Source organism: Prinia subflava, chromosome 6, assembly GCF_021018805.1.
Source record: "Prinia subflava isolate CZ2003 ecotype Zambia chromosome 6, Cam_Psub_1.2, whole genome shotgun sequence".
Lineage (NCBI taxonomy): Eukaryota > Metazoa > Chordata > Aves > Passeriformes > Cisticolidae > Prinia > Prinia subflava.
This window is the reverse complement of record NC_086252.1, coordinates 16655555-16677784: the sequence shown is the minus strand read 5'-3', so window position 1 is coordinate 16677784 and position 22230 is coordinate 16655555. Positions and strand designations below refer to the sequence as shown.

The 22230-nt window shown below is 39.2% G+C and overlaps 1 protein-coding gene across 3 annotated transcripts in view; it reads right to left on the bottom strand.

Moving 5' to 3' along the window:
• The window catches only part of PDE11A (phosphodiesterase 11A), a 112406-nt gene that overhangs the window by 27737 nt on the left and 62439 nt on the right, over positions 1-22230 (bottom strand). For all 3 annotated transcript variants that reach the window (XM_063400442.1, XM_063400440.1, XM_063400441.1), the window contains 4 exons: positions 9455-9601; positions 9244-9351; positions 4477-4586; positions 1799-1889 (listed from right to left, as the gene is read on the bottom strand). In XM_063400442.1, coding sequence (XP_063256512.1) covers positions 1799-1889; positions 4477-4586; positions 9244-9351; positions 9455-9601 — 456 coding nt within the window. The remainder of the gene's footprint in view (positions 1-1798; positions 1890-4476; positions 4587-9243; positions 9352-9454; positions 9602-22230) is intronic.

Here is a 22230-nt window from a genome sequence, read left to right as displayed (position 1 = left end):
ACCAAGGCACTCAGAAGAAAATAGGAGTTCTTGCAACAGGGATAATTTTCCAATTTGTTTGTTATTCTGTAGTATCTACTGCCTCACCTGTTTCATGGAGTATAAAACCATGTCACTACAGAGCCAACAATCACTTACATTGAGGTTGGCATGTAAAGAGTAAAGGGTAAATAGCCCCTCAGTCCAACATGTAAAATATCTGAATAAGTGCTAGAACACATTATGTTTCCAACTAGACAGCAAAGGCAGACTAGAATATTTCAGCTTATTTGAGAGAGACCAATTGCTCAGCTGGTAACAGAAGGTGTATCTTTAAGTAGATTGGAGTTCCAGACCTGAATTTATTCCAAACCATGCAGTGCTGTGTTCCATGAGCAAATTGTATGTGTTGGATAAACATTCCATAGCATTCGTTTTCTGGTTTAGACTTGAGGACCTGGAGAAGAAGCTGTCTCAAAGGGGAGGATTTACATTTAAAGTAATAGTTTACATCTCTGAAAGAAGCCAGAGTAGAGTCCAAATAAATTTTAACATAAAATTCTTAACTTTTAGGCTGGAAAAGATAAAGAGAAGCATCTAGACTGACATGATCTACGAACTTTTGAGTTGTCCATATCTTGAGCCTGAGACATTCAATTACAATGATTTCAGGAATTAGAGAACTCACAGTTTTCCAGAAAAGCTTCTTCCAGAGGCTGAAGAGTGTCACCAGTTTAGGGGGAAAGCTACAACAAAAACCACCCACCCAAACCACTTTCCTTTTTTCCTATTCTGAACCTGTCTGTTTAGCATTCAAATGCTGCTTTTTTGTACAATTTTCCCTGGCAGGGAAGGAGCCATTTAGTTCCTAGTATCACCTTTTGGATGAGCTGACCTAGGCTAAATGGATTGAGCTGTTTGAATCTCATGCTGGTGCTCTCCTTTGCTATGATTACTTTTTAAATATAACATCAAGAAACTGAACACTAAAGGTGCAGTTCCATGACAAATCCCCCTGGCAGTGTACACAGAGGTAAAGCCATCACCCTGTTCCCATTTGTCTGTGATCATGAGACATTCCAGATCTCTTCAGAAGTTACTGCAGATCAAGCTATGGTCTCCAACTGCGCTGCAAGAACAGCAGTTTTGGTTTTATATTTACTGAATGCATTTTGTAGCAACCAATCTCTGTCAATTAAGAAAATGCATCCATTGTTTTGAAAGGACTCCACGTCCATCCTTCCAATTTTCTCAGTTATTGAATGTGTGCTGTAGTATATGGTGTATAGTGTTACATGCAAGATATTCTAGGCAAGAGCTATGTCTTCACAGGTACCTGCAAAGCAATTAATGCACTTTGGACAGCATGATATTACTGATTTTAATTTGAAAAGATAGTTCATTAAATTATGAAAAAATCATAAAAATATTGATTACAGAAAGGCTGCGAAAGAAATTAAATTGGTGCAGTAAAGGATGGCTCTGATACTCTGAATATGACACCTGTGGGGAAAGGTAAGCACCTGTTTAAGCTACCTATAAACCACTGAGCAGGATATATGTAAGAAGAGTGAGCAAAGCTGACAATATGATTAGGATGTATTCTCCTTGCTCCTTGCTGATTGAGACAGATATAATCTCTGGGCTCTATGATCAGCATTTGTAGTTGTTTAATTTTGTGCTAGTTGTGACCTTTGTGGTAACCAATAAATAATTCCTCAAGGAGAGGGCATGAAAAAGGCACTGTACATAGTATTTCCTTTCTCCAGCTGAAACTGCCCAACAGCTTACAGTGAGATTAATAGTGATGCTTTTGTACCTCACTTTGGAGAATCATGACAGCGTGATTGAAGTGGTGGTGCTCCAAGGTAGCAGAGGTGCCATAGAGCTGAGCTAAGGCTGATCCACTCCTGAAACAGAACATGGGAAGTCAACAAATCCTGCTCGTCTGCTTATGGAGCAGGTTTCAGAGACAATTCAGTGACAAAACACGCAGCCACGCTCTCCACCTCCACTTCAGCAACCTCACTTAGACAACTGATGAGATCAAAATACTAATTTAAATCCAAATACAAAGCATTTATGTTCCAGTCATTGCTAAATATTGCCAGCTGACTAAAGATTTTTCTGGAACTACAAGAAATTTTGTAATGCAGCTTTCAAAGTGCCTCAGCAACAGCACAGACACTGCAGCACAAGAGCTGTACATTAAAGACACAGTAATGTCCTTGAGCTGGGATCAGCTGTTCCCCTGCTACCTTTTACTTTTAATTCTGAATAGACATAAACATGAGGGCTTACTATGGGCAATTAGAAACTCTTAAAATCAAACCTGAAACACAACTACAAAAAACCCAAGTGCAAATACTAAGGTAAAAAACCCACTTACTGCTATTGCTAACCTCAAGTGAGAGAATATAAAAGTAAAACTTAGCATATCTCTAGAATGTATTTCTCATCACATTTATTGTCTAAACGAAAATCAGATTCAAAATGCACACAGCAGGTGGGTTTTCTGCATTTAAAGGACCAAAATATACAGAATAATATTATAAAATTGCAAATTGCTAGGAGGTGGAGAGAATGGGATTGGATTGTCAGAATGGTCACTGTTAACCAAGTACCAAAGTAGTTCAGGCAAAGTACTTCACTTCTGGGACCCAGCGTAAAGTGGCAAGATGGGTTTTCTTTCCAAAGAAATGAGAATAAGAGATTATGCTAGAGACAGAAGGAGTCTCCTAGGAGCATGTACCATAAAACTGCACCATACTGATACTTAATTATCAGAAGCAGCTATATGAGAGAAAAGGATGTCCAGGAAACATCATCCCTAGAGAATGTGATGTTGACATATATAACAGAGCCATTTGAGACAACTGTGATATTGCCTCCATCATATACCCCTTGAACTTTCATCATACAGAACAGCAGTATTGGACACTGAAGATAAAATAGGAAAATGTGATGCTTAAATTTATGTCAGGTTAGAGGAATAAATCATAGTTAGTGTTATGAAAACTACAGCTTCTGTTTTCAGGGATGTTTTATACATGTGTGGTAATGTTTGTCTTTCATTAAATGTCTTCAGCAGTTTCTTTATGGAGTCATAAAATGGTAGCCTCTTCTCTGTATTGTCAAACAGCAAGTATGAGTGATAGCAGCCTAATGCTGAACCCTGTACCTTTAACTCAGCCACCCCTCTGCACAAAGATACTCTTGTGTAATGGTACAGCAGAGAAGTGGTTAACTTAATCAGAGCCTAAAATGGCCAGGATGTAAATCTTAGCTCTCGTTTTTGTAAATTAGGAACATAAACATCAATCAGCTCAGCTTCCTTCCCATTTGTCTCGTCTGTTTTGATTCTCTTCAAGACTCAGCTGCAAAAAGGCATCTAGCAGTGCTTGGTAACCTTTGCACCACAAGCTCTGTCTTCGGAGCTCTGCAATTGATTTTCCCTACTATGGTGATTGAAGATCCAGACAATGTCATTGTTTCACTGAGCTTGTATGGCAACACCAATACCTCAGGAAATGGCAGCTTAGTGAACATCAGAAACATCAGTTTGAGTGATGGTCACGGAGGTAGCTTGCCCCCAGAAATGCAGCAGCCCTAGCATACACACATTGCAGCAGGGTAGTTCTGCAAAAGGTAGGACAAAATAGGCTAATGCAGCATCACCCTGCCTTTCAAATATCTCTGGACAACCATTTGACCACTCCCCCATCACACTGGAGGATTAGCAGTAATGCAGAACAGAAAAAGCTGCAAATGCACACTGGGAACTGTAGGACAGGAGTGCCTTGGGGCCTCGTATTCTGACTGTAGAGAAACTGGGGAGTGAAGAAAACAACATGGAATTTGAAGGAATCTCTATTTGAAGGAACTGTCTGGCAGTTTTATTTCACAGTTTGGTCAGGGTGTTGCTGGGGACATTTTCTGTTGTCCCTCCTATTCTCATGGAATGCAGATTTTAGAATGAATTTGACCTTAATCTAAGAGTTCTGTTACCTACGCAGTAAGAAGTACCACTCTTAAACCTTCTACAAATCTACTTCACTGTGCCTGAAGGCAGCAGCGTGGTTTCTGTGAAAGCATCATTTCAGTTTCACTTACTTTCTTTTCTTCACAATAGCAGAACGAGGTTTTGCTTAATGCCATGCACCCCAGTCAGCAAGAACAACTGAGACAGACAATTTAGGTGCTTCCTGGGTTGAAAACCTGAATCAATAATAGCTGAGCCTGAAAAGAACATCAAGTTTTGGCACCACATTTCAATATGTGGTGTCAGTTCAACAGCCAGCTACAGAGGACAAGCCAGCAATTACTTAAAGGAAGAGAGAATGATAAAGATGGATAGTCCCTCACTGCACACAGGAATAAGAGTACTTGGCCTTGGCCTAGAAGGCTTGAAATTAATGCTTCATTCTTTATCCTGGTCACCTTTTGCTCTCCTGTGGAAGAAAACCAAATTAAAATAGTAAGAATTAGAAAGCTTACTTGGCTTGGAAGGCATTGTTGGTTCCCCTGTGGTCAAGGTCGTGACATAAGCATCCCACAATCAAAGCTAAAATTTCAATTTCAGTTAGAATCTCCTGAAATCCTGCAGTCTGAGAGCAGAAAAAAAATAGCAGCTGTAACTATCAGTAGCAAAAGGGATAAGTAATGTTAGTCCATCCAGCAACAGTCAACTTTGTTTTGATACCATGAACATTTCAGTAAGGAGAAGATAAATGCTTTATTGTCATATTCTATTCCCTGCTGTATGTCAGATGGTTAGCAGAATAGATAATGTCCTTGGAGTGATCTGTTATTATCTCTTTGTTGCATTTCCAGCATGTCATTTCTCTGCTACCCAGGATGCACTAAACGCAAAAAGAGCTGAAACAAATACCAGTAAATGCAAACTGAGACAGGAACTGGATCAGAGAAATAAAAAACCAAAACAAAACTGATAAAACTTTAAAATTACTATTTAGAGAAGTACTTAGAAAGATTTCTTCAATCCTGAGATGACCATTTTAGTCAATCCCTATTGTCAGAGATAGCTGTCCTGTTAAGTTGGAAGACCTTTAAAAGAATCCAGATAAAATATACTCTATGGAACTGTTATGAACTATTAGGAGATATTTTTTAATCTGGCACAGTGAAATGAAGTGTCATGATTTAAAGGGGAAGTGTCTCAAATGGCATATTTCTGCTGCAGATACCCACTTGAATTTGGGAGAGACATTTGAAAACAGATGCAATGAAATTCCCTACAAGCAGCTCAGACATGACTGTGTGAATGGGGGAGTTAATCCTAGAAACATTTTTTCACCACTATGCTTATCCTCTTCTTGGATACTTGTCATAGCAGTTCTTCCTGCCTGACTGGGCTCATGTCAGAGAAACAACACTTTCAGCTATTGCTAACCTCAAGCATCCTGAACAGATCCTGTCTGGAGGAGGTGTTACAGCCTCTGTGGGACCTCACCTTGTCAGTGTTGTGCCTCTTACCCATGGCAGAAACAACCTGGTTCTTCAGAAGCAGAAGAGCATAATACCTGTAAAAACGACTGGCAGAGCTGGAAAATTGTAGCACTTGTCTTTTCCCAGTGCCAGTCTTCAGTGACACTCCTCAATTAGCCATATGAACTCGTGAGCATGACAGGAAATTATATACAAAAAATACAAAATACTTTTGTATTGGAGGGCCAAACCAGGGCTGAACACTAACACCATGTGAGGGTTCCTGAATTTCATTGATTTTCGACGGGGCATAATTTCACCCACTGGCAAGAAGAGGGTTTAAGTGATACAGTGGGACTTGTTGCTTTTCCTTGGTAGGAACTTACACTCAGAAACGCCAGTCACTTGCTGGAGTACTCTGCGAAAGCTCTGCTATTCGCCCCAAAGATCACAAACTCTACTTAGGGAAATGCACATTGAATCTAAGTATCCTCTGTTTAGACAGTCTGAAATGTGGCCACGGTTAATACTTAGGCAATACAGGGAGCCCAGCTGCCCCAGGTGCTCAGGAATGCACTTCAGTGGGAATTGAGGAAGTGCAAGACTTGCTACAAAAGCTTTATAATTGCTTAAAGTTTACACAACAGAAAAGATGATCAAGTATGAAGAAAAAAAGATTAATTAATTTTTTGTAGAATCCACCAGTGTACAGAATAACTTGACTATTAGGAAAGAGGTTCACCTGATTTCTAGTGGCACTGCTTTTGTTTTAGTTTCAGTAACAACTACCCAAGTAGAAAAAAATGCTCTAAAAATAGCATTCTTTTTAACATAGCTCTTGTATAACAAATTGTTATAAAGGTCTATTTATAAAAAGGGATTAAAAATAGTTTGTCAACATACCATGTGTCAAGTTTCAGTCTAGAGAAAATTTTCATGGCTAAGCTGAAATAACTTAAAAGAGAAATTTTATAATATAAAATTGATGTAGTAATAAATATTCTTTAGTGTAATCCAAGCTTTGATTAAATTCAAGGATTCAACCTGTATTGCAAATGCAGGGAAACCAATTAAGGAATTTATTAACAGTGGCAATATCTCAAAAATAAATGCCACATTTTATTTAATGAAAAGCCTTGTCACTGAATATATGAAAGAAATATAGCATATGTCACATTGTAAAAAACATTTCACTTAAAACAATACTACAGTAAGGGGATATCTTCTTTGAATATAATGCAAGTAAACAGAGGATTACATTTCCCCATTTCTGAATTTACAAGAGGAAAAAAAAAATACATGGCTATAGATGATGGTGCAGTAAAATTTATTTTCACCAGAAAAGGAATGACCCATAACTCATAAGTGGCAGAGTCTCCAGTGAGTTATGGAGGTCATTCTTTCATGTGAGGAAATGAATTGCATTCATTATACCTTGCCCCACATCTATATGTTTTGTTATTAGCACACCAGATGGGATTTTAATTTGGTATTGCTTACTTGTTCATTTCTGCCCTTTGAAATTAGTATCAATGTGAACTGTGTTGGCAAAGGCACTGATAATGAAGCCTGGGCTTGATCCTGCGCTTTACGCTCATGTACTCCCTTAACTTGCAGGAGCAGCCTTGCTGCAGAGCTTCAGAATTCTTGGGCATCTGAAAGACAGAACTGTGGCTTGCAGAACTGGGCTTGTGATTGTTCAGGAGAGAGAAAAGACATACTCAGATATACAGGAATGTGCTTTAGATATGCAAAAGGCTGAGTTTACCAGGATTGAAACAACAGTCTACTCTTTTTTGAATTTCTGTTGTTTGGCCTGTTCAGCACAGCTGAATTTTCCTTGTGCATTCAGTACGAGTATGGTGGAGTCCTTAGATGTGACTGCATTACAGTTTAGACATCCCTATGCTACAGTAAATCCTACCTGAAAATGCCCTAAAATAGACTTACTGGTTTCTAATTGTGGGGCAATCTATATTGCTGACTGTCAAGGAGAAATCAGAAATAAGGTGCAATAATTGCACAAAGAAGTGCCTTCTTGACTGGCAGAGAAGGGCTCTGATAAGCCCTTCAAAGGGCTTGCCAAAGAATTTTCCCCTTTTTACCAGTGTAAAAAGAAGGCACGTGGTAACTTGGACGGTATCCCCAAGACAAATGCAGTAGGAGCAAGCCTTGTATTATTACAAATCTTGAGTCTCTCTTTTGTGCTTTTTTTTCCACAAAAGGATCCTTCCTAGATCAGGAAGGGAGAACAGACCAAACATATCAAGCACCTGAGCTTATTCTGTTCTCAGCCAGAGCCACAGCAAAGCGGGGTGGGATGTGTGGAGACCCCAGTGCTGTGGCCACTCACATCCAGCCCTGACCATGGAATTGCCCATTCTGTTTATTGCCAGGAGCGTGGGCAAGGAAACGAACTTGGCTTGAAAATGCCAGATCACGTCTCACAGAGGGTTGTGAGACAAAATCCCTGTGCTGACTGTGAAAAGGATTCTGAAATTACTGTGAGAGCCACGGTCAGAGCATCTGTCGGTGGAGGCCAGGCAGGCGCGGGCGGTGCTGGAGCAGCCAGGTGGGATGGAGGTGCCTGGTGCCCCCGGCAGAGCAGTGCCGCAAATCTGGCCTCGGAGCTCCACCTAGGGGTGTCACCGCTGGGACTGTCACCGCCCCGGCAGAAATTACTGCAATTCACACCCTGCGGCGATGCCCGCCTCTGCCCATACGCATCAGAGTAAAACGCTTTTCCTTTTTCTAAAACTGGGGGGGAAAAAAGCATGGCAAGTTTATAAAACCATAAAAACTACCAACACCCAGGTATTACCAGGAAATTTTCTTAAAGTATCAGCAAGTGCCTGCTGAAACAGTTAATTCTGCGCAGCTGAGCAGCCTCATGCCCAGAGAGAGAGGTGACTTCTCTCGTTGAACATCTTCATTTCCTTTGTCTCATGGTGCGTGGTAAAGCTTCACTATGCCTCCATCAACACTCACAGAAACACACCCACCCTGCTGGGATGGACAAGCACTAGAACATCTTCACATGCTAGGGGAAGTCTGAAGCTTTTTTTCTTGCCCAACACACAAAGTTCTGGCATCCAGGACCCCTGAGGTTTTTATTGGTACATTTACAAGAATTAACTAACCAAACATGGGTTATTTCATGCAGTGAGGTTGCTGTGGGGCAGGGAGAGAGAGCAGTATACTTGTCCTAGTATATTAGAAGTGGTACTTCCAGCAGAACTTGAAATTTCAGCAGCATTTACTTGCATGCTGAAAGGAGCTACAGGTACTGCTGGAGATACATGCTAATAAAACCCCTAAGTGTTAACAGTGTAGAGTGGAGACTCGAGATTCACTTAGATCACTATGCTGGAAGATAATTTTCAAGTGTTTTGAGGCAGTACCTTCTAAAACTATTTAGATGAAGCTGGATAAGGAGATAATAAATATCAACATAATAAATACTTTGTGATTCTAATCCTTGGTTTTGTTATTCCCAATTAGGAGTTTGAAATAAATGTCAAATCAAAGAGTTCCAGAAGAAAAATATTTTGTAAGATCAAGATCTGTAATAACAAGAGCACTCCAAGACTGCCATCTGTTTTCAGTCACTTTAATGTGCCTATGATATCACTGTCACTAAAACACTACAAGGTTTTGCCAAATGTGCTGCCTTAAATTGACTAAGTTCTGTCTGATTTGCTATTGGAAATGAGTAGCATAATAACTAGAAAAGAAGTTGAATGCTTTAAAATGTTTAGACAGGGTAGGCAATGTGGCAGTAAAAGCCCTTACAGGGCTGTGTGGCTGGATACTCACAGTTAACATGGCAAACATCAGCTGGCAGACGTTGAAAGCGTGCCTCCAGTTGTGATACAAAACCATTCGATAGTTCTTCCGCACTGTCAAAAGCCACCTACACAGCGTCTGAAATCAAAAGTACAATTTGTAGCAGGGCTACTAAATGTGAACAAATGGACAGAGCAGTGCCAAGACAAAAGCAGCAGATATTTGCAGCGCAGATGGTTACCTCGTAGTCAATTTTAAATTTCTGAACCATTCCAAGTTCCATGAACATCCGCAGGGCTGCAGTAATCATGGCATCCACATCGAGCGAGAAGTCATCAAAATGGATATCGTCAATGCCAAGCTCTGACACCAGAGGGATGTTTGCTGCCTGAAAGTGCCAAAGGGAAATTTCTGATTCAAAACTTCAGTCTTTTGTCCTTTTATTCACTCTTACAAGAAACAAACCGTACATCAGTTCTGACCTGCCAATACATCCCCTGCTTGATTCGAATGCTGAGCAGTAAAAGTCTTCATCTGAGAAACACAAACACGTCAAGCTAACAGAGTGTGAAAACAGTGGGAAGGAGAAGAGCCTGGTATGAGCAGAAAATATGTACACTATCCCAACTGGAGCTCAGATACGGCATTTAGACTGAAAGCTGACCACTTTACAGCCACTGCTGTAACCCAATATATTCCAATGCAAATTACAGTGCTGTTATGCAAGAAACATCTGGATAGCCAGAAGCTGGGAGTTTTAATTGCTACCATTTAGGAATGCAAAGTAAATATACTGCTCTGCAGCTTTTCTTCATCCAAATGCCTTCACAATCATAAGCATACAAGTGCCCTTTGCTTTATCCTGTTCACTACACACACAGAGAAGAAGAGGACTACCAGGAATTGTAGGCAAGGAATTCCTTGTAGACAAGGAATGTCTAGCGGAAGTATTCTCCAAAGTAAAATAAAAGAATTTTCAACATGGTGATTATCTAGTAAGTCAATAAAACAGCAGCAAAAGCCTTACATTATGCGTTGTATAACAGGGACTTCTGTTTGTAAGAGAGGAATGAGCTGCTCTTGCACACACAGACACAGGAATATGTGCCGGACTGGCTGATGTATTTAGTTGAGCACACAGATGTGCTGTGGCTTGCTCAGTGGCAGCACCTGCATGAGCCAGGCAGAGGTGCTGACAAACCTCCCAGGCTTCTTTCACCTTCCTTATGCCCCTTCAGACTTGCTGCTCATCTCTCTAGAGAGGGCAGGTGCAGGGAGGCATTCGCTGAAGGAGCATCTGTCCCCTGTCACTGCAGTGAGAAGGTGATGGGTCAGGTAGAAGCCTCTCAAAGGGGCTGGATCCAGCCCACAGGCTGTGAGCTGGACAATGCTGAATTAGTTAAAATCACATGGACACAGCTGGTATGGAACACCCAGCTACACACTTGCATAAAATACCAACTAGTTCATGCAACTGTAATGTAAGTTCACCTTGACTGTTACAGGTTCTATGTGACACCTTTATGGTTTACTTTTTGAAAATTTGTGTTTTGAAATACTGCACTCTAACTACAAATTACTGACATGTAAAAAAATCTTCTTTTGGCTGAAGAAAAAGTACCACCTCAATAATTACTTTATGCAGAGATTAAGCTGCTTTAGCTATATCACATAAGAGAAGATGGTGTAAACCTGTCATAAAATGGTATTAACATTGTGGTTTTAACTTACTTGCTAGGTAGAAGAAAAGTCTTTTTGGTTCAGTACCTCAGAAAGTCATGACAGGGAGTTAAACTGATACAGGAAATACAGCAAACCCATCAAGTCAAGTGTTATCCCAGGATACAGCTTGAGAGCCTCTGGAGCATGCAGGCAGATGCAAATTCTGTTAACTGCACACTATGTTGTCTCCTAACATACTTATCCTGGCTGAATCAATTCAGCATCTTTTTTTGAGTAATCACTGAAATATCTGGCATACTTGTAGATAATCCCAACAGGAGTTACACCTTAACACCCCTTAATATCTGAAAAACTGTCTATATTTTCAAGATAAAGAAAGAAAGAAAATAAGGTTAGGTGTGAAGCAGGAATGCTGTCCCAGAGACTGTGCTGTCCAGACCTTCAGCAATCCTACAAAAATTGTGACTTTTTTATCATTCAGTTATTCTTCAAAGCCTTGGGGGTTACTGGAGTTGCACATTAATATTAAGTCTATGAAGACATTCACTGGATAGAAATAAGACTATCAATATAATCCCTTTTTTGGGAAGAAACACATTTGTACATCATACTCCTTAGTTCCTTAGTGAAAAGCTTGAATAACAAGCTGAAAGAGAAGCACTTGATTGTGAGTAGACCTTCTTGAAACTGTTTATCAAAACAATCTTTACAAACCTGCTGCTGCATTTCATTAACTTTGAAGGGGGATCTAATTAACGTTTTCAGAGTTTTGGCTTCTTAAAGAAAAACAGATTTTTTTCCTTGCTATTTTTCTGGAAACCAACACTTTTATCAGCCTGTTGCAATTCAAGGTAGAACACTTGAAGTGGTTGCTCAATTAAAAATGTTTTTCCATTTGTCAAACAATGGAGAAATAAAAATATATTCCAAATCTATTACAAATTGAACAACAGGATATTAACAAAGCAAGTCCAAACCAATTTCTTCCTACGTCAGTCTGAGACTTTTAAATATTTATGAGGTTTTACATTCCTAAATTTAACAGGAGTGCCATAATCCAAAATAACTGCTGAATTAATAGCCAGGAGATAACATTTGTATAAAAGAACCATTTGCTTTACAACAGCAATAAAGAAAACAACAGAATTATGAGTGCAGAGCCTAATTTGAATAATGTTAAAAAAATGATATGTTGTGGGGCTGTTGCAATATTCTGGCTGCACCTGGCATTGACTGTCCTCAGCTTCTTAGGCTAGAAATGCAAAAGTCCAGGGTTTAGAGGAGAACACTCATTAAAACTTCATTTTTTCAATTACAGTGATATAAAAAATATTAATAATGCAGAATACTAAAACATATCCCTCCCTGAAACTTTTCAGTGCTGCAGGAAAAAATTTCAGTGGATTTCTTAAAATAAACAGCAATAACAACACTCTTTTTTCAGGAAAACAGAGAGGATGAAAGTACCATGACAGCAAAAGGAAGGGGCAGGCAATTAAAATTCAAGTTACAGTGAAATTGTTTTTAAAGCACCCTAGTGATTTAGAATCACTTAAAGGCTATGGGTTTTTTAACATTTTGAAGTTCAATTTCTCCTTTCTAAAAACAATTAAGAACATTTTAATCTGGAATCTTTTTACTCCGTGAATCAAGCAATGCTCTTTGTATCCTTGAGGAAAATTCACATGACTCTTCTATGAATTTATGGTAAGTTGAAGCCAGATGTGCCTCCTCTGGTCACATTTCCATACCCCCAGTACTAACCCAAAAATTTGTCTTGAAAGGGATCAAGAACACAAGTGAAAGGCAACTGGTTCTTGCCTAATAAAATACAAACTCAGCAGTTGCCAGACTATCATGAGTGGTAGGTAGCTTGAAAAAGAGGAGGTCATGCCTCCAAACAAGAGCATAAGGATAAAATCTGTGCTTAATCCATACTCAGATATGCATGGAATCAGGTGGAATGATATAGGAAGGAGGAAAAACACCTTTGTACTCAATTCAGATTTGAGACAGATTCTCCTTTCCTCATTGCTCTTTGCTAGCATGTAAATTCTATCACAGCCTGCTCATTAGTTGTGAACAGGTAAGAGACAAGGGACTGGTTGAACCTCAGTTTCCATCAGCCATCACAAAAGGCCATATGTCATTAATGACCTTCCTACTGCAGAACATATGGAACATCAAAGTGGCTTTCACCACACAGTCCCAATTCTGGCCACTATAAAAGACAGCCCATGGGAACAGAAAAATAACATTTTTGGTTCAGTATTAATAAGCCTTTGGGCTTCTGTGGATGAATAAAGACTAGAAGATAAATGCTTACTAAATGATTTTGCACTAACTCTTCTAATAGCATATTCTTCGCTATCTTCTGTATCCATATTTGATAATCTGATAAAATCAGTTGTAAAGAAACTGGTGAGTTACCCCCAAAGCATTCTTTCAAAGGTGTTTTGAAACACTCTGCCATTTGATATACTCAGCTTCCTTCCTATGTGAACTGTTCTGTAACAGCAACTTCCACTTACTGAATGTAGCCCACTTTTGCACAGCCTTATTTACAGTGCCATGTGGAATGGTCAGCAAGGTCACCTCCTCAGAAAATACTGCCAGACTGATGGGAAGAAGTAGCAAGAAACTTGATTATATTTAACACATATAAAGATATCTCATGAAATATATATCCCAATGCAGCAAAAGAATGGCAAGATAGTGCGGTGCACATCTTAAATCCCAGGGGCACTGTTAGAGTCCAGAGTCCACATACTATTTGAATAGCAGGTCAGGATCTGACCTCATGTACACTCGAGTGAAACTGGAGCTCCAGACAACATGACACACACAAAAGAAATAAAATTGCCTTTTCAAATACCCCTTCATCTCAAATCTCTCTCGGAAGATTAGGATCTGAAAAACCTTAAAGGATGATCATCAAAAGCTGAAGAGAAGGTATCAAAGTGAAGAATACTTAAATGTGATGCCTTCATTATCTCTCACATAATCTTCTATGATTCCACGAAGACATTTCAAAGACATCATTTTCTGATGGCAAGGATTTTTATTTGTGAAAGGTTCTTTTCATGTATAAAGGCCTCTAAAATATTTGCCTATATTTATAGCTGCAGGCAGGCATCTTTTAAAATATATCTTTATAGTCAGTTATTAGCAGCAGTGGACAGATTTTGTACTTCTTCATAGCCATGGAAGACCAAAGCCTGTAATATTCCAGTCTGACACATTTACTCTCTCCAAAAGAGAGAGAATCAAATGTTGCAGTTCTGGCATGTTTAATGCCCAGAGCAAACTGGCTTTTAAAGGCCTCCATCTGTTACTGGAGACTGTGGATAGCAACTCTTTGCCCTTCACAACACTGAGTTAGCACCTCTTTTCCAATGACCAACTGAAGCAGAGGCAGGACAGTGGCATTAGAAGGGAAATTTCCAATATTTACAGTAAAAGGGAGTAGTATGGAAATGAGAGATGTGTATTTTCCTTTGATTTTGATTCTAATAATTGTTTTAACATGATTATCACGGGAGCATTGCTCTGCCTTCAATAGTGAAACCACCAGAAACACAGCTTCTTTTAGTTTGGAGAGAGCTTTTGAGACGAACCAGTTGTATGCCCCAAGGAAACCTCATGCTGCCATATAAACACACTTTGCAGCTGTCAGATCTAGCAGACTCCTTCAGTGTTCCAGTCTCTGTGAATGTCTTATGCCTGAACAGTTGTTGGATGAAAGGCGTGGTGGAAAAGGGTTTGTGTATTTTATACCTCCTCAGATTAACGCCACAGAGAAACAGAGGCTTACAATTGTGAGATCAAATGCCCAGACTCTGCCCCAAGTCCCACAGTAGGTGCCTGAGCCCTTTGCTGGAAATGGTCATTCCTTGATTTAATTAAATTTTTACATCTGTAAACCAAGAATGGCGCAGTACATGCACTACAGCTTCAAAATCTGCAGCTGAAGCATGTGTATGTATGTGGTGCAAGTGCTCCACCTTCAAATGGCAAACAGCTTAACATGTACTTTAGATATGAAATGTAGAACAAAGAAAGTGGCATTTAGATTTGTTTCAGAAAGTTGTGTTTGGTTTAACCATTTACCAAATATAACTACTGCTTAGTATGATGCTGATATTTGTTTTAATTAAAAGAGAAATTTCACAGCATTAAGAAAACTGTTTTAGTCTGCTTCTTCCATCAGAATAAGAAAAGTAGCCATTAAGCAATATATCACTATCATATTCAGCATTTAGGATTTTTTTATTATCATGCAGTGCGGGATTAGGACAAAAGTATGGTATTTAATTTCTGCTTTCAGGATAAAACTGTATGTACCTGAGGAAAGGATTCATCTTCTTATAATTTTAATTTCAAAAGGGCAAGGGAAGGTATGTCATTACAGTGTTACACTTGCTATTTCCAAAGCTAGCCCCAGAGTTATAGCTAAAAAGCAGAAAACATTTTGAATATTTCTATCAATCAGTCCTATCTGAACATATCACCTTCTGAAATTGAGACCCATCAAAAGGAAATAATACATTTCAGAGATAAAAATGACATATAAAATTTTGTTACAAACTATAATAGACAGAAAAACCCGTTATTTTATGTTACTAAAAATCAATCTTGATGCTAGAGTTGTTTCCTAGTACACAGAAAGAAAATATATGGCAGCCTATAAAAGGAACAAGAAATTTTGATTTTAAAAGAACAGAGGCATAAAATAAAAACAATTAATGGTCTAGGCATCTATTATTCTTAAAGCCAAAGTCCATAACCACCGCAGCCTAGGACTAGAGTTTTACAGGGCATGCACATTGGACACAATGATCTCCCAAGGCGCGCTGGGGAGCGTTCACGTCCTTTTGGCTGATGGTGATTAGGAAAGAACCCGTGTGTCACATACTGCAGGCTAGCAACTGTCGAGTTTTTATGGCCATCAGCGCAGATGAGAAGTTTGTACAAAAGGGTCTATTCACTCTGTGTTTCAGAATTTCAAACAAACACAAGCAGCAAACCTAGGGCAACTATTTCTCTATACTACAAAAGTGTCAGGCTGCCATTTCCCACAAAGCTTTACTTGGTTTTGGTGGCAAAAAGTCAGCTTTGTTGCTCCCATGAAGAGAAGAATGGGTAATGTGGACTGACCCCCCCTCACCCCTGTAAATTTGGGAGGGTGAGGAAAGTGGGATACAACATAGCCTTTTCCTACTCAGAAAGAGGAAGAAAAGTTCTAGCTCCTTCCTTGAAGACTCAGAAGAGGAAAAACATGATTAAGGGTGGAAGGAGCAGGGACAAGTTCTTCTCACGGTGGACGTGATGTGAAGGCATAGGGGGAACTCACACATTTGGTGACAAACAGCCCAAACTGTGCCCTGCAACTCTCAGCTGGGCACACAGAGGAAGAGAGCTTGTGAAAAAAGTGAAGGGGTTGCCAAGATGAGACACTAAAAAAAACCCAAAACCAGAACCTCAAAAATCTCACCAGAGCCACAATGGCATGTGTACTGGTATCACACCCTTTTGGTGATTCCAGTACACCTCAGCAGCTCTCAGTGTGCCACAGCCAACATGCAGAACCACCAGTCCCGTGTCATCCCGGGGCCATGGTGGTGCTGCAGGGGCACAATGGCACTGGATGGGATTTCCTGGGAGACACTGAAATTTTCTTTCTGAGCAGCTGTGACAAATCAGACTGGCAGTACAGTGACTGGTGGGGAAAGTTATGCAAATGTATGAGTGGGTTACGGCTCCACTGGGGAGAAAGTCCTATTTCAGTCCTGCTAGAGTGACAGCTATACCAGAATACTGTCAGGTGGACAATAAACAATATTGACAACACCTTCAACCTTACAACATACATTTACAGGAATCCTACAGAGATCATTTCCACGATTCCCCTTCAAGTATGTTTTTGTCTATTTCTTCTTTTTGTCAAGTTCCGATTGCAGGTTTAAAAGAAATCCAGACATCCTCCACTGCCCCCTTCATCCACAAAGCCCCTGTCAGAGAAGGTGCAGCAGGACCTCTGGTTCACATACAACTCAGCCTCAGCACCACAAGCTTTTTGACAAAACCCAAAATGTGCAGATCCCATTCTTTCAAAAAACCCAAATAATAGGCACTTCAATCTTACACTTATTTAGCTCCTTATTTACTACCCACATACTACTACCTTTATAAATTTTCTCTAAACAGAAGTTGCTTACATATATGACTACTTTGAGGTAAAAGGCTGCAATACAGCCATAAAGACTTGTTTCTTGACATTCATGTTTTGAATACATGTGTATATTATGCTGCTTATAGCTTTTCCTTACCACTCCTCACAGCAACAGGTTTCCTTAGGGGAAAGTAGAGGCAGCACAAGTAGTACTGGAATCAGTGTAACAGTAGAGTTTATGAAGGCCATACATGGATGGATCTTTTGGTATTTTGGGGGTGGGGTTTTGTGTGCCCCGAGCTTGTTGCAGGGACAACACACACATCTGTGTGGCAGCAGAGAAAGCAGGGGTAGGCGAGTTACGCTGGAGGAACCGAGCAGGCTGTTGTGTGCACAGGCAGGTTATGATGGGGGGTGTGTGTTATAGTCCATTTCTCATACATGTAAAGTGTTTGTAGTTTAAATTTGAAAGACTAAACCCACAGAACTACTGACACAATTTCTCTTAGAAACTGTACTTACTGTCTCAGGGATTTTGCCAGACTAAACCAATAACAAACTCCACCCTGAGCAGACAATGGAACAGTGTAATAAAGAACCTATACAACACTGCAATTACAAATATTTTTGTACATAATATAGGCTAGATAATGTTTTGCCAGGATGGCCCAGGCCTATACATCCTAGATTGATCTATAAAACAAGAGTGCATCCAGGCATTTTTTTTTCTTTCAAATAATCCCAGAGCCTAAGTTAATACTGCATAGAAGCATGGTCACTTACATGCTCATGTGTGGGAATAGCCCTTTCAGCACAGCCTCATTCTCACCAGTTGATGGAGGAATTAAAAAAAAAAAAAGAAAAAAAAAATTGCTGGATAGAACATAACATGGCTGAACTCATCAGGATATTTCTCCTCGGTCTCTCAGTGACACGTGTAGGAAAGACATGCTGCCTTGTGGTGGGAACATATTCTACCACATGCACACACACAAACATTATGATGGTGTGAAATTGCACTGGCATTACATTTTTTCCGGATTTTACGGCTTAACAGAAATGCTGCTTGGCGAACATCCTTAAAGTGGAGCAAGGATGGCACCCAGTGGCCAAACAGATTCATCTCAGAAAAACATCTCCCAGTCTTCACTTCAGAGAGTCTTATAAAAAGGTTCTAGCTCTAGTATCAACTCATAAATGTCAAAAGCCTTTAAAGGACACTGCCTTCTTCCTTTGGGGGACATTTATGTTTCTCTCTGTAAAATATTTTTTTTTAAATCCTGTAGAGATATTGCCATTAATAATTTAAAATAAACATGAGCAAACATTTATGACAAACAACTGCTTGCAGTTGGAACACTGCATAGAGGCAGAAATAAACAAAGAAAAATATTTTTTTTATTTGTAGGGTATATGCTAAGGAAAAAAAATCTTGTTTTTAAATTCAGTACAACTAAATTTTTAATTTTAAAATTAGCCTTGGTAATATTAATTATTTAACTTTAAAATTAGCATTGATAATATCAATGCCAATCTAGAAAGTTTCTATCTAAATAAAGTTTAGTGCAAAGTAACTTGATTTTTTAACCAGAAAATTCCTAGTTATAATTTTCAGCCACTGGGGCTACAGAAGAAATAAAACATAGATAAATAAGTAATATTTAAAATGTGAACTAATATGCCATTTTTATAGATTTCTTTGAAAATCCTTTCTTCCATGAGCTAAAATAAACACTACAATGGTCTTTCTGGAACAGTTGGGAAGGCAGTCTCGGAAGAGTGAGCTGTCACAATCAGGGCCAGCCCAAGGGATGTCTTATCAGCTGTGTGGGGAATAATTTGCTCCTCTTCGGTGGCAAAAGAGCCATGATAAAGTCACACTGAGGAACTCCTAAATTGCCATCTTTTACTGAAGTACCTCAGATTTTTAAATTATGCTGGCCCACTTCCAGTGCATGAATCTTTGCTTGACAAATTTTTCTTCCTGTTTGAAAATCTTTCCAAATAGAAATTCCTAAGTCTGTCACTGACTGAAGTACACTACTTCATTATTTGACAAGTGTTAATATTTTTTCCTTTTTTAATCATCCATCAGATATCCCTCTGGCTTGCATGGCTATTTAAATGTATTCTATGCCTTATGGTTTTTTTGCATAGTTGCTGGCTAAATAGTGTAGCAATGTTGGATTCTGTTTATTCCTTGATGTTTTCCATCTGGCAAGGGATTCTTATGGAGCATGATGACTGATCAGATTGAAGGACAGACGACAGGTCTGTTGGGTAATGAAAGATTTCATCTTCACTTGGGAGCAACGCTGTGTTCAAACAATTGCTTTTTCTAACTTGTTTTTCTAAGCATTTTCAAGACCTAGACCAGTTGTGGGTTTGCATATGGAAACAGATGCAAGAAACACAAAATTTCCCATGTGAATAACAAAACTCCAGTATCTGAGAGCAGCATAGTAGCAGCATGGTTTTTAGTATGGACAACTTAATAATCCTAAGTGTTTTATTACTTCTCTGCTAAAAATGACTGTTGTTTAAGTATCACTGTATTACTGTGCATAATTACTAAGAAACTGAAAAATAGCCACTATTAAAGGCAGTAAGTCAGTAATGCTTTTTAACTACTTGGAGTTTTTTCAGTACTGTAAATATTAGAATATAGCAGAAATAATTAGAATTATCCAGATCAATTAAAATTTATTTCAGCTTTATAAAAAAAGGTTTTTAAAAGCGACTAGTAAAAAGACTGTTTTGATCATGCAGATATTTTAGTTTTCTGTTATTTTGATTGATTAAACTTTATTACTTTTTAAGGTATTTAATGAGGAGGTTTAAGCTCTAGCCTTACTATGAAGTAGCTGATCTTGGAAATAGTCATTTATTATTTAATATTTCTAGTTACTGTGTGTTTTTACTCTGCAGTTAGAATATAAATGTTGATTTTTCACTTTTTTAAAAATCATGACCTCTAAGATCCCTTCTTTTTAGCCTACAGTGTAAATGTATCCAAAGATTATTCTGAATAGCATAAACATACTGGAATAAAGATATTTTGCCTTTTTATATTAAAAAAATTCCACAGAAGTTCCTTATTGACTTCCGCAATGCCCTTGCCCTGAAGCAATCCAGACCAGAATCTATTTCTTGCTGAAAGAAACCTATCCCTTTAAAAATTCATTTAATGACTTGTGCTAAACTCATAAATTAACAGAAAAAGTTGTCTGGGCATGGGTATATTATTAAATTGTGGGCTTTATCTGGCTTCAAGGCCCCGGGTTTCTTTCTTTTGCCTTAACTCTCCCAAATCACATATAGTTTTTCCTCAAGAGAAATACTGATTTTAAAACAGGGTTTACTTATCTCCTACACTAGAAAATAAACTGGTTTTGTGCATAGGCTTATCATATAAATGCAATACAGTTGCATCACACAATTTTGTTGCAGATTGAAAGTGGAACTGTTGAAACCTTTCACAGATGTTTTAATATTTCTGTGCCCTCTTTGCAAATGGGAAACCAAAACATGAAGCAGTGCCCTGCCCTGCTCAGATGATTTGGCAGCGCAAGGACAAGGAACTTGCCCAGTTGGAAATATTGAGAGGGTAGATCTGTCCTCACAGCCACTGCAGCCTCCCTTGAACGCCTCCAGAGCCAACAGGGGGGCTGGCTCGACCCCAGAGGGCAGCTCAGTGCTTGAGTCTCACCAGAGTAAAGCACTCCTCGGGAACCTTCCCTCCACAACATCCTGGAAAATTCATATTCCATCGGCCCTGGAGGGAAGGTAATATTTTACTCTGGGAGCTCTATGTTTTCACCTGAAATAATAAATATGGCCATTTTAGAAATTTTACAAGAGGAATCCCCTCAGTGACCTTGTGCAGCTGTTTAATGTCATCTTGATTACCTATGAAGCCAATAAATTCAAATGCTGAAATTTTAATAAAACTGAATGTTTAAGTTTTTAAAACCAAATTCAGAATTCCCTCTAGCTTTTTCAACTACTGTTCCTTGAATTAGGGTAGACACTGTAGTATGGTACCAGTCTAGCAGGACAGCTCCAGAAGTAACTCCTGAAAAGTGCCTCTCATGTCTCTGATATGCAGAATTCATGAGTCTTTAATTCTGATAAAACACCTCATGATAGAAAATAAGCAAAAAGCCTCAGGGAATGTTATTTGAACTGAAGAAACATACCCCCCTGGAGCACTCCTTTCTGCTTTGGTGAGCTGCACGTTAGACATTCCCTGACCCAGGAAACATCAGTCTCAATTTGCCTTCTGCTAATTCCTCATTTTAACTCATTAACATCTACACTGATAGGTCCCATAGTTTAACTACAAGTTTGCTAAGGAGAGATTTTTAATCAGGTTAAAATCTCCACCCTAATTTCATTTGATGTCTCTAAATCCAAACATTTTATGAGAAAACACCATGAACAATCTTCCCCTATTCCAGTTCTCCATGACTCCACTTCCCTGTTCACTGACACTGGAAAAAAATTGAACTACAGAGCACTTGTCTAAAGTCAGATGACAGCCTCTCACATTTAGAAACTAGTATAAACACTGAGTATTTTATTTTATCATTGCTTATTATTTTCAGTGTATGCAATATGTCCTTGGTTTCTTATTTCCATGACAACTGAAGACATGGGCACATGTCAAAGTGTACAAAATAATGTAATATGATAAAGACCTTGGTTTAATGAATTATGAAACTCTTAACATGATGCTTTTGTTCTCATCTTATGTGGGCTGTGGATGTGGAAAAGCAGAGAAATAAACTGTGTTTTACATCTTGTGATCATATACCTTTCTCAAAAGGGAAAAAGGGAACACAATTCAACACCCCTGGTTATGCTCAAAGTTTTCTTTAGATTTTTTACTGCTGTTGCTATTCTCAGTGGAACCTGAGCAGCTGGAGTAGCACTAGGGAAAGCTCAGTGCCAGCATGGACCCTGCAGTGACAGCCCAAGGGAAGTGTGTGTGAGCAGCCTTTCCAGTCTGGAAAACCCTGCCGCGTGTGATGAGCTCTGCATTTCCCACACACTGCTGGGCTGCAGTGGGACTGTGTGCTGGGGGCTTTGGGAAACACAGGGTACCAAACTGATGGACACAGCAGTGCCCAAAAAAAGCAGCAATGCATTAACCCCCACTA